The sequence below is a fragment of the Suncus etruscus genome, chromosome 3 (genome assembly GCF_024139225.1).
Source record: "Suncus etruscus isolate mSunEtr1 chromosome 3, mSunEtr1.pri.cur, whole genome shotgun sequence".
In the NCBI taxonomy this organism is placed as follows: domain Eukaryota; kingdom Metazoa; phylum Chordata; class Mammalia; order Eulipotyphla; family Soricidae; genus Suncus; species Suncus etruscus.
In genome coordinates this window covers 11,401,780-11,413,827 of record NC_064850.1, presented here as the reverse complement: position 1 = coordinate 11,413,827, position 12,048 = coordinate 11,401,780, and the positions used below count along the sequence as shown (strand labels likewise).

At 39.9% G+C, this 12,048-nt stretch overlaps 1 protein-coding gene across 1 annotated transcript in view; it reads right to left on the bottom strand.

The window, feature by feature from the left end:
• The window catches only part of GARIN2 (golgi associated RAB2 interactor family member 2), a 35,847-nt gene extending 24,276 nt beyond the window's left edge, over positions 1 to 11,571 (bottom strand). The window contains exons 1-3 of the mRNA XM_049770271.1: positions 11,546 to 11,571; positions 10,058 to 10,247; positions 5,604 to 5,803 (exon numbers count right to left, since the gene is read on the bottom strand). Coding sequence (XP_049626228.1) covers positions 5,604 to 5,803; positions 10,058 to 10,247; positions 11,546 to 11,571 — 416 coding nt within the window. The remainder of the gene's footprint in view (positions 1 to 5,603; positions 5,804 to 10,057; positions 10,248 to 11,545) is intronic.
• Between the last annotated feature and the right edge of the window lie 477 nt (positions 11,572 to 12,048).

The window sequence follows — 12,048 nt, the reverse complement described above, 5'->3', positions numbered from 1 at the left end:
TGAAGACACTTAGGACAACTGTATGTAAATCATCTCTGCAGGGCTTATTCCTGAAAACTAATCAAAGACCAGTGATCACTTATGGTCTCTGTGCCAGGGAAGATAGTAGAACAGAATTTGGAGGAACAAGGAAGGAGTTTCACTCCTGCTCCAAGGGAAGGAAGAGGTGCCAGGGGAGAGAGAGAACCCAGGCCAAAGTACTCCCTAGTATAGGCCTCAGCCAGGACCCATGTGGCTGTGGGAGCTATACATGGATGTTTCTAGAAAAGAATGGGAAACTCAAGCAATACGGAATTGGAGATCACCACTTTGGCATCAAGGTTTCCATGAGCACCTGACGGCAGCAAAGCAGAGGTGCAGGATCAACAACATCAGTACTTCTCTGCCCCTCCTCCCCCCGTTATTTTTGAAGATAGAACTGAGGGGCATGCTTAACGCTTTGGAGAGACACAAAGCAGTAAAAGCTTCAGAACATTTGGTCAAGCAGCTGGAGACTCATAGAATTCATGTTCCCTGGGGAAGAACAGGTCACACCTTCAGTATTCATCTTGAATAGAATGCAGGTATCCTGTGGTGAATTGATGAAAGGCTGTTCACTGGTCAGAGGAAACTGAGAAACAGACTGAGTGATTTCTTTAGAGGGGTGCATGCCTGAATGACTACTAGTGGTTCCCAGACTGCCCAAAACAGAGAAACAGGTAGGCACACATGAGTGGTGATCAGACAATTTCTATCTCCTAAATTCTCAGAACAGAGAAACAGGCTAAGCAGTTGCCTCAACATAGGCAGACTAACACGTGAGGGTAAACAGTGAAAGGAATTAAAAGAATGAGAACAAGCAGTGATGGCGGGGATGTGGAGAGAAAGGAACTCTTATCCACTGCTGGTGGGAATGCTGTCTAGTCCAAACTTTATGGAAAGCGATATGGAGATTCCTCCACAAACTGGAAATTGAGCTCCCATACGATCCAGCTATACCACTCCTAGGAACATACCCTAGGAACACAAAAATACAATACAAAAATCCCTTCCTCACACCTATATTCATTGCAGCACTGTTTACAATAGCCAGACTCTGGAAACAACCAAGATGCCCTTCAACAGAGGAATGGCTAAAGAAACTGTGGTACATACACACAATGGAATACTATGCAGCCATCAGGAGAGACGAAGTCATGAAATTTTCCTATACATGGATGTACATGGAATCTATTATGCTGAGTGAAATAAGTCAGAGAGAGAAAGATGCAGAATGGTCTCACTCATCTATGGGTTTTAAGAAAAATGAGACATTCTTGCAATAATTTTCAGAGACATAAGAGAGGAGGGCTGGAAGTTACAGCCCACTTCATGAACCTCACCAGAGAGAGTGATGAATTTAGTTAGAGAAATAACTACATTGCGAACTATCCTAACAATGAGAATGTATGAGGGAAATAGAAAACCAGTCTAGAGTACAGGCGGGGGTTGGGTGGGGAGGAGGGAGATTTGGGACCATTGGTGATGGGAATGTTGCACTGGTGAAGCGGGGGTGTTCTTTACATGACTGAAACCCAACCACAATCATGTTTGTAATCAAGGTGTTTAAATAAAGATATTAATTTAAAAAAAGGGGGGAGATTGGGGCTTGATAGTTCAGGAGGCAAGGAGTTTGCTTTCCATGCAACACATGCCAGTTCAATTCCTGGCACCAGATATGGTCCTATGTACAGAGTCAGGAGTACACAATGCTGTATGGCCTAAAACCATCTGCCCCTACACACAAGAAAGATAGAAAGAGAAAAGAAAAGAAAACAAAAAAAGAAAGAAAGAATGGGAGAAAAAAAGAAAAAGAAAAGGGAAAGAGAAGAGGAAATTGGAAACTTGCTCACGAGAGAGTGATCTGATAGACAGATGGCTGGTGACACCAGGCTTCCCAGAGTTTCATCTAAAATCAGGCACAAGGACAGGAAGATAGCAGCTGGCAAGACAATAGACATAGAGAAGCCCTGGATGCCAACTAAGCCTTCTTAGCATAGCCACTCGGGTATTCTTGGGTCAGTACTAATCTAAAGCCTAGCTCTTTCCCTTTCTCCCCCTCCAAGGTAGAACAAACTTGCCTCACACCTGCCTGTGGCCGTGAATAAGCCTAGTTTATCTTACGGTGATCATCCGGCCCTTTGAAGCTGATAAAACAGCATCATTCATGGCACCAGAAATTGGTAGCGTCACCGATACCAGCCTGTTATTATGATTAGAAACACTGGCTTTCTGACTGGAATAACTTGGACACTCATTTGTAGATCCCATGCAAAATTCAGCCACATCAACAGATGATGACAAAAGTCTAGAAATAATCTTAATCTGATGATGATGATGATGATGATGATCCCTACGTCAGATCTTTCTAAATTGCCTGAAGAAGACAAACACAACATTTCTCCTTAAACTGATCTGACAAATCATTATTTTTTTTTAAATTTTGGGTCACTCCCGGCAGTGCTCAGGGGTTACTCCTGGCTCTGCACTCAAAAATTACTCCTGGCAGGCTCAGGGGTCAATATGGGATGTTGGGAATTGAATCCAGTCTGTCCAGTGCTGGTGGCGTTTGCAAGGCAAACACCCTACCACTGTGCTATCGCTCCGGCCCCTGAAAAATCATTTGAATAGAGAATCAATAAGCTTAAATAAAATGATAGTAAAATTAAAGAACAGATTTAAACAGTAATGATGGAGCTAAAGGATAGAGTAAAAAGTCTCAACAGCAAAATAATAAAGCTGCAAACTAAATCAATGACCCAAAGATAAGGACCACAAAAACCATTCATAAAGAAGAGGTAACAGAAAAAAGAACAGAATCAAAGGAAGAAAATTTGAGATGTATATTTGATAATACCAGAAGGAACAACTTCAGTAATCCCAGGAGAGGAGAGAAAGGGTGAAGAACGGCTGAGTAAAAAAATTAATAGCTGAGAATGTTCTGAGTCTGAAGGAGACTAATGCATTGATCCAGGGGATCAAAGGACGCCAATCACGATAAAAAACAGGAGAGGCCAGAGGGATGCTAGAAGCCCTGTCAAACAAGTTCCCAAGTGCTCAGGGGATCTCTGGGAATAGATCTTAAGTTCCACTGGGTGAGACAGAAAAACGGAATGAAAAAGAGAAGACAAGTCAATATAAACCCGAGAAGAACATTTAGACACATCATAAAAAATGGAGAGAAAGAGAAAGAGAGAGAGAAATTCCTTAAAGCAGCAAAAGCAAAGCAAGGAACATACGACTCACTTCAGATTTCTAAAATATATAAGCCAGAAGAGAATGGAATGATATATTCAAAGTACTGAATAAAAAGGACCAAACAAAAATTATCTGCTTTTTAAGGGTATCACTCAGATTTGAAGGGGTGATCCAAAACATTTGCAGTCAAATAATTGTTATGGGCATTTTTTCACATCTAAATTAGCTCTGCAAGGATACTAAATTGCCTTGTAGAATAGAAATATTAAATGAGAAAAAGAATCAAAATCTTCTAAAAATCAGTATCAAAGTTGTTCACATCAAAATTTTATCTAAATTCAATGGACTAATCTTTTAAATTAAAAGGTACAGTGTGTCTGGATGGACACTTAACTTTCTGTTTCTTACAAGAGACATGCCTGAACTCTTATCACAACACAGACTCAGAGTAAAAGAATGAAAAAACCCATTAAGTTAACAGTACACTAAAAACAGGGATGGTGTACTTACATAAGACTAAATGGCATTCAAGTTAAAAAATGGGGGGGGTTAGACATTACTTACTGGTCAAGGGATCAATAGATTAAGAAGACTTAACTATTATAAATACATATGTACCAAATAAAGGGTCAATAAATTTACTAAAGCAAGTTTATAAGAGATGAATGGCATTTTAATAGTAGTGGGAGATTAACTTTCCATTCATCATTGGAAAGGTAAGATCATTAAACAGGAGCTGTAAGAAAGTAAGAACTGGGGCCGGAGAGATAGCATAGAGGTAGGGCATTTGCCTTGCATGCAGAAGGACAGTGGTTCGAATCCCAGCATCCCATATGATCCCCCAAGGTTGCCAGGAGCGATTTCTGAGCATAGAGCCAGGAGTGACCCAAAAACCAAAAACCAAAAAAAAGAGAGAGAGAGAGAGAGAGAGTAAGAACTGATATTAATAAACATGTGCACGGATTAATAAATTTCACACCTGTAAAACTGAATCCAGAAATTTGAGAAATAGTACAAATTTAGGTGCTTGCTTTGCATGCAATTGGCTCCAATTTAATCCCCGCCATTACAAAGAATCCCTTCAACATTGCCAGTAATCATCTTTGATCACAGAGTTAGAAATAATCCTGGGCACTACCAGATGCCAACATCTCCAAAATAAAACACTTCAAAGGTGCTTTCATTTAATATCAAGTACACTAGTGAGGATATAAAAACAAACTACTTGTCCAATGATAGATGAGTGAGGAAAAAAAATGCTGTGGTATATTACACACAGTGGAATGTTGTACAACCATGAGAAAATATGAAATATTGCATCAATGTTGATGGAACTGGAGGTTATTATGTTGAGTGATGTAAGAGGAAAAATAACTGCTGGATAATCTATTCATCCATGGTTTATGGAGAAACAGAACAAGAGAAAAGACAATATCAAGAGGTGACAAATCTTTGGCTTGTGTAGAATTGAGATTACCAAGCAATGAAAGGAGAGGTTCCGGAGAGGGTGTGTGTGTGTAGGGGAAGAAATGAGAAGATGGGCTAGAAATGATCACAGTAGTCTTCGGTGTGGCACTTCAGTACTGGTGGGGGTGCAAAGGCTGTATGTTAAAACAACAGAAGTCCAAACATAAATTACAATAGAAAACTTTTTACTACATGCTATCAGACTTTGGGGGGGGGTGTCATTTCATCCTAATCCTAAAACTATGACATATTAAAAGAGCAGCAATGATCTACTACCAGTTACTATACCATTAAATTCCCAAGCTGAAATTTGGAGAAGTGATTTGCTCTTGCCCATTCAGTTAATGACTTGAGAATGCTAGAGCGAATTCTGAGAAGTCGGGCTGATGAAGGGAGAGGGGCACAGTGAGAGGAATTCTCACGTCTACAGTTTTTGTTAATTAGATTTAATTAAAAAATCTGCTTCCATGTTTATCCTTGAGCAGCACAAATACTAAAACTGAATGGACTCTGGACTTTTTCTTTTGTTTTGGGGGGCCATACCTGGAGGTGCTCAGGGACTTTTCCTAGTTGTCTGTTCAAAGGACTGGGTAATGCCAAGGATCAAAAGTAGGTGCTCAGCCTACTAAGCATTCTCTGGCCCAACTACATTGACTAACATTAAATTAATAGGCAATATTAGCACAGATCAGCACAATATTATATAAAAATTCAAGAATCAATGTGAGTTGCCTTCTTGACTGCCAGGTTGACAAACTGATTTTTTCCCCCCAAGACTTAAGAAATGACTTTCATTTGTGGAACTGAGCAAAATGAGATGTTTGTTCCCTCGGAGCATTTGTTGCTGTGGTTTCTGTTTTCAAATCCTGGGGGAAGGACATTCTATTTGAGATTCTTAACCTTCTACCTTTGTATCTCACCTGGTAAGCACCAGTTTCTCTGGAGATGATGGCTCTAGGAAACTACTGTAAAGCGGTTCTGTATCGCTGTCAGTGACAGATGCTAGATGTGCGAGTAGCATCACACTGGGGGTCTTGGTGGTGTGGTTGGCAGAACAGATGCCTACAGTCACCCAGTTGGCTCTGTTATGAAGATATATGGACTCGCCTCTCCTGTTGACCTAAGCAAAGAATGAGAAGAGAAGTGTCCTGGTAATGCGCATGCCCCCTAACAGCACTGCTTATCTGAGCAATGACTCAGATAATGAGGAATGACTGAGGAATGAGTCATTTTTGTTCACTCAGTTGTTCTTAGGAATTCCTAATTCATCAGTGATTCATAGTGAGCAGGCAGACCCTAGTCCCTGATTCTGCGAATCTATTAGAAAGAATAACTTTATTTTTATTTCTTGAGGTTCTTTTTTTGGGGGGGGGGGTGGGGTGGGGAAGGATAGGGCCTACAGAGCTATTCAGGAGTTATTTCTGGATCTGTATTTAGGAATTATCCCTGGGTTTGTTCAGACAACCAAATGTGGTGCCAGGGTCAGCTGCATGCAAGGCAAGTTCCTTAACCCCAGGCTATCTTTTTGCTCCTCCCAGAAGGTGCATCTTAAACATGTCATTATTTTCGCCAAACTGCTCTGTCCACAACCCCAAGATCCTCAAGAACAGTAAAATATAGTAAAATGAAAGTAGTGATTTTTTTTGAGTGTTTGTTGTCCAGGTGAATAATAGTATTTAATTGTAAATATATATAATTTAATCTGATTTCTTATAACTTTTTTTTAAAATAAATTCGCTATTTAAACACCATGGTCATAAATTTGTTGATACTTGAGTTTCAGTCAGAGTATATATACCTAACCCTTCACTGGTTACACTTTCCCTGCCACCAGTGTCTCTGGTTCCCCTCCCATCTACACAGACACACAATACACACATCCTGAGACCTTACCTGAAACAAAGATCATTCCTGGTTCTCTTTTTTTTGTTGTTGTTGTATTTGTTTGTTTACAACCTGCTTTTACCCCAAAACAGAGATTGTCTTATATGTAAACCTGGATAGGACAGGTTCAGGTTAGACTCAGCCATCTGCCCTTACACTGTTCATACTCTCCCACCTGGGGTGGTCTCTAGACTCAATTACAACAGGTTCAGGCAGGCAGTTTGCTCTCCATATGAGGCAGATGATTGAAAGACTACACGTGCTTCACCCTCAGCCTGGTCTGAATTACTTTGTGCAGAGACTCTTCTTTAGACACGTTCACCTGGGGTTGGAGTTATAGTATGTGGGGTGATTTTATACCCACCTGTCTCTGGAGGAGGAATTTTGCTTCTCTCTCTGTTTTTCTTGTCACTCTGGTTTGCACTAGCATTAATTAAAGGGCACCATGCATGTCATTTTATCCCCTTTCAGCACCCAGTTCTTGTACAGAGTGATAAGCTTCAACTACCATTGTCAAAGTGGACCCTTTTCAACTCTTTTTTTGGCGGGGGGGGGGGGGGAGGGCCACACCCAGTAGCACTCAGGGGTTATTCCTGGCTCTACACTCAGAAATTGCTCCTGGCAGGCTCGGGGGACCATATGGGATGCCAGGATTCAAACCACTGTCCTTCTGTGTGCAAGGCAAATGCCTTACCTCCATGCTATCCCTCCAGCCCTCAACTATTAATTGTATTCACTACTCTTTGTTGCAAGCATCTTACCTCCTGATCCTCATCACTACTGTTTCTGGATAGTATTACCATACTGTCTTTTATTTTTCTTATGTCCCACAAATGAGTGAGATTATTCTATGTCTATCCCTCTCTGACTCATTTCACTCAGCATAATAATCTTCATGTCCATCCATGTATAAGCAAACTCCATGACTTCATTTTTCCTAATGGCTGCATAGTATTTTATTGTACAGATGTACAACAGTTTCTTTAGCCATTCATCTGTTGTTGGGCACTGGGGTTGTTTTCAGATTCTAGCTAGAGTAAATAGTGCTGCGATAAACATAGGAGAGCAGAGGGCATTTTTGTATTGTGTTTTTAGGTTTCTAGGCTATATCCCTAGGAGTTGTAATGCTGATCTAGGAGCTCAATTTACAGCTTTTTCAGGAATATTCATATTGTTTTCCATAAAGGCTGTATGAGGCAGCATTCCCACAAGCAGTGACACAAGTGAGTTCCTTTCCCCCACATCTGCCCCATCACTGGTTGTTTTTGTCCTTTGTGATGTGTGCCAGTCTCTGTGGCGTGAGATGGTACCTCATTGTTGTTTTGTTTTGCATCTCCCTGATGATTAGTGTTGTAAAACATTTTTTATAGGACTTTTGACCATCTGTATTTCTCCTTTGAGGAAATATTTGTTCATTTCTTCTTCCCATTTTTTATGGGGTTAGATATTTTATATCTTACTCAGTTCTATCAGTACCTTGTATATCTTAGATAATATTAGCCCCTCATCAGAAAGGTTTGGGTGAATAGTATCTCCCATTTTGTGGGTAGCCTGTTTCTCCCATTCTGTTGGTAATCTTTACATCCTAGTCATCATTTTCTTTGAAGTGCAGAAGCTTCTCAGTTTTACATATCCCAAATTATTTTTTATCTTTTTTTCCACTTGCTTGACAGTGGTGTTTCATCTTTGAAGATGCCTTTAGTTTCAATGTCACCAAGTGTTTTACTTATATTTTCCTCTACGTACCTTATGGTTTCAGGTCTGATATCAAGGCCTTTAATCCATTTTTATTTGATCTCAGAGAGGTCTGAGTTCATTTTTTTGCAAGTAGTTGACCAATTTTCCCAATACCACAAGTTGAAGTATCTTTCCTTGCTTCACTTCATATTTCTTGCCCCTTATCTTAGATTGATTGTATACCTGAAGGGGTCAGTTATGTTATGAAACTAGGCCCCTAGGACTCATTAGATTATTCAAGAGATTATTTGAAAAAAAAATACAGAAAGGAATGTGAAAAAATAAACTGAAAGTTTCATTGGTAGAAAGAAACAATTTGGAAATAACGTACATTATCAAATCATGACTCATGAGTTCTGGGGTCTCATTAATGTTCATTAGGCATTACCTCTGGTCTCTAGTGTTCTGAAGGTGAGGAGGTGGCCTTAGTATCCAGGTATCCATGCAGGAGACATGGACGGTGAGAGAGATGTTCCTGGAGCTTCCCTGTCCTCTGCAGACGCAAGCTGAGGATCAGTGTGCAAGTGTGTGTTTCATGTTTGCCTTGGTGGTAGTATTTCAGGGGTCTCAAACTCAATTTACCTGCGGGCCGCAGGAGGCAAAGTTGGGGTTATCCTTGAGTGCAAAGTCAGTAGTAAGCCTTGAACATTGGGGGTGTGACCCAAACAACTAAAACAAAACAAAACAAAACAAAAAAAAGATTCCTCTAGGGCAGGGCCCCAAAATGTTGTAGGGAGGGCCGCAAACCGCACGCACGCGGGCCAAAACATAAGGGTGTGGTCCACACTTTTAACTTATCCCTCCATTTCTTTTTTCAAATTTTAAATTAGGAAGTTTAAAGAAAAATCAGAAATGCTCCTTAATGCACTGTAACAACTCATTCACAATGTAGGTACATTTTTATGAGAAAGAAGATTTTTTTCCTTGAGACAATTTAGCAACTGGAGTTTACTTTCAGAATTAAGAATCAAAGTCATTCATTGTAATGTCTAGCTGGGTCACAAATGTTATTTTCAATGTCTTCTTGAGTCTTTTATTGGGGGTCAGAGGCTCACACTGGCACTGCTCTCAGGGACAGTATTGGCAGCGGGTTCCATAAGTGGGCAATGTCTTATCTGCTGTATTATCTCTCTGGCCTTGATCTTCAGAGTCTAGGAAAGAACTTATCTGAATACTTTTCGGTTATAGATTGTTCTGAGAAAAATCACCATGATCTCTTCATGCAATCCTTGGAAGATTAGAATATGAGAAATATGATGGAGATAGAACAGCACTTCTATATGAGAATTTATTGGGAAATTGAAATACATTTTCTTAATTGATTTATTAGTGTTGACACTCATGGGTTTGAGGTACAAAGCTATTGCACCTCATCATTCATAAATTTTCCTTTAACCTTAGGACTTTAAGATTGTTTAAGGTGGGCCGAGTAGGTGGCGCTGGAGGTAAGGTGTCTGCCTTGCAAGCGCTAGCCAAGGAAGGACCGCGGTTCGATCCCCCCGGCGTCCCATATGGTCCCCCCAAGCCAGGGGCGATTTCTGAGCACATAGCCAGGAGTAACCCCTGAGCGTCAAACGGGTGTGGCCCAAAAACCAAAAAAAAAAAAAAAAAAGATTGTTTAAGGTTCTAAAACTGTACCCCTTAATTGTTTCACATGTTCCCTTTCCAAAAAAAAATCACCCAACCTCTTCATTGACCTTCTGAAGTATACTGGAGTCATTATACAGTAATTCAACGTTTGAATATTATTTACCTGGATAAAGTTGCTCTCTAACATGGGAGGAGATACGAAAGGGGCATATTCTCCTTCATCCAACGTATTTTGGAGATTTGCTAGATCTTGGGGGTGTTCCATGAAGTTGTCATCTTGTATGTTCATCATTGTGGTTGATTTCCAATCAATTTTCTTCAATGTTGACATACGAACATAAAACGCTAGGTAACTATACAATATAAAATGTACAAAATCATACTAAACTGAGAACAATCTAAACACTAAACCAAACCAAAAAAAACAGTCAGTTTAAACTAAAACATCTTCCTGACATGACTGAGATTTACCTCTTGCCTAGAAAATTATGGATTTCTATCTAATCTATGAGAGTTCCTCTCAGGATATTTCCTTGAAAATGGATTCAACAATGGCTCTCTGTATCTTTGGATTTCATTTTTGTCCTAACAGAAATGTCTAAGAATGGAACAAAGTCCCAGAATGTACCATATTTTTCACTCTATAACATGCACCTGACCATAAGACGCACATAATTTTTACACGCTTTTCTCCCCTGCACCCAGGCTTCAGTTCTAGGCAGCATTTGCTGCGTAAGATATACTTTCAAAGAAAAATATGTCTTATGGTATGAAAAATACAATATAATCCTGTTTACATTTTCAAAATATCACTCATCTCGTCACAAATTCTCTATAGCTAGTAGTAGTCCTTAACTGACCTGGAGAGTATTTCCACCTTAGTGCTTCCCTAAATATTCCATCTTTTCCCTAACTCAAGCTAAATGGCAAGTTAAATAAACATGCTGCTGTCTCATCCAGAGCGTGGCACAGTGACCAAGACACATGATATCCTCTGACTTCTGAGATTGCTCATAGAAACTGTGGGAATTTCTTGACAGATATGTTGCTAGCTTTAACTCAGTCCAAAAGAGTAGAGAAGTGAAATAATCCAGAGAAGTAAAAAGGAATAATATCAAAAGAAAGCATTATAAAGAAAGAAAAAGAGAAAATAACACCATATAAAAAAGAAGATAATGAGAGACTTGTAATTAGTTAAATGTATTTAGAACTCGCTATGTAGAAATCACTCTAGACTTAGTGCCACTATCTCATTTAATTCTGCTTACACTATGAAGTGGCGTTATTTTAATTTTTTGATTTTAGGGCCATACCCGATAGTTCTTAGAGTTTACTACTCATGGCTCTGTGCTCAGGAACTCACTATTCATGGCAGTGCATAGGGAACTATATGGGATGTTGAAGATGGAACTCTGATTGGTTGCAGGTAAGGCAAGCACTCTACCCACTGCACTGCATTATTACTCTGGCCTTATGCACTATTTAATATTCCATGAAACTGATACTAGAAAGAAAGAATAACCTACCAAAGGTCCCACAATTTTGGGGAGGCATACCCGATGACGCTCAGGGGTTACTCCTGGCTATGCGCTCAAAAATCACTTTTGGCTTGGGGGATCATATGGGATGCTGGGGGATTGAACCGCCTTACCATTCTGCGACACTGCTCTGGCCCATAGTCCCACAATTTTTAAGTGCCAACACTTACTTGCCTAACACTGACCAGATGAACACCTACCCTCTAATTTTAAGGTTTAATCCTGCCTTAAGTAATTAAAATAAAGATGTGAGAATTTACATGCCAACAGAGCCAATGGGAACAGGAAAGTAAAAGTGATGAAGCAAAAGCATACAGAAAATAACTTTCCTTCCCCTTCTTTTTACTATACCCTTTCTCCCGATACAATTAAGTTCTAAACTCATAACTTCAGGCAAAACAAAGGATGACTCTTTACTGGAAGGAAATATTAAGTTCAGAACCAGTGGCAGCAAGAGGAGAGGTGGTTCAGACAAGTGTGAGAAGTTAGGAAACAGAACAGGACAAGGAGGGCACACTAGTGGGGCAGAGAAAGGTGGAAGAGATGGACAATTCATTATAAGTGGATGATAAATGAATAAGAAATCTTGAAAATCCATACTGACAAATAATTGAAT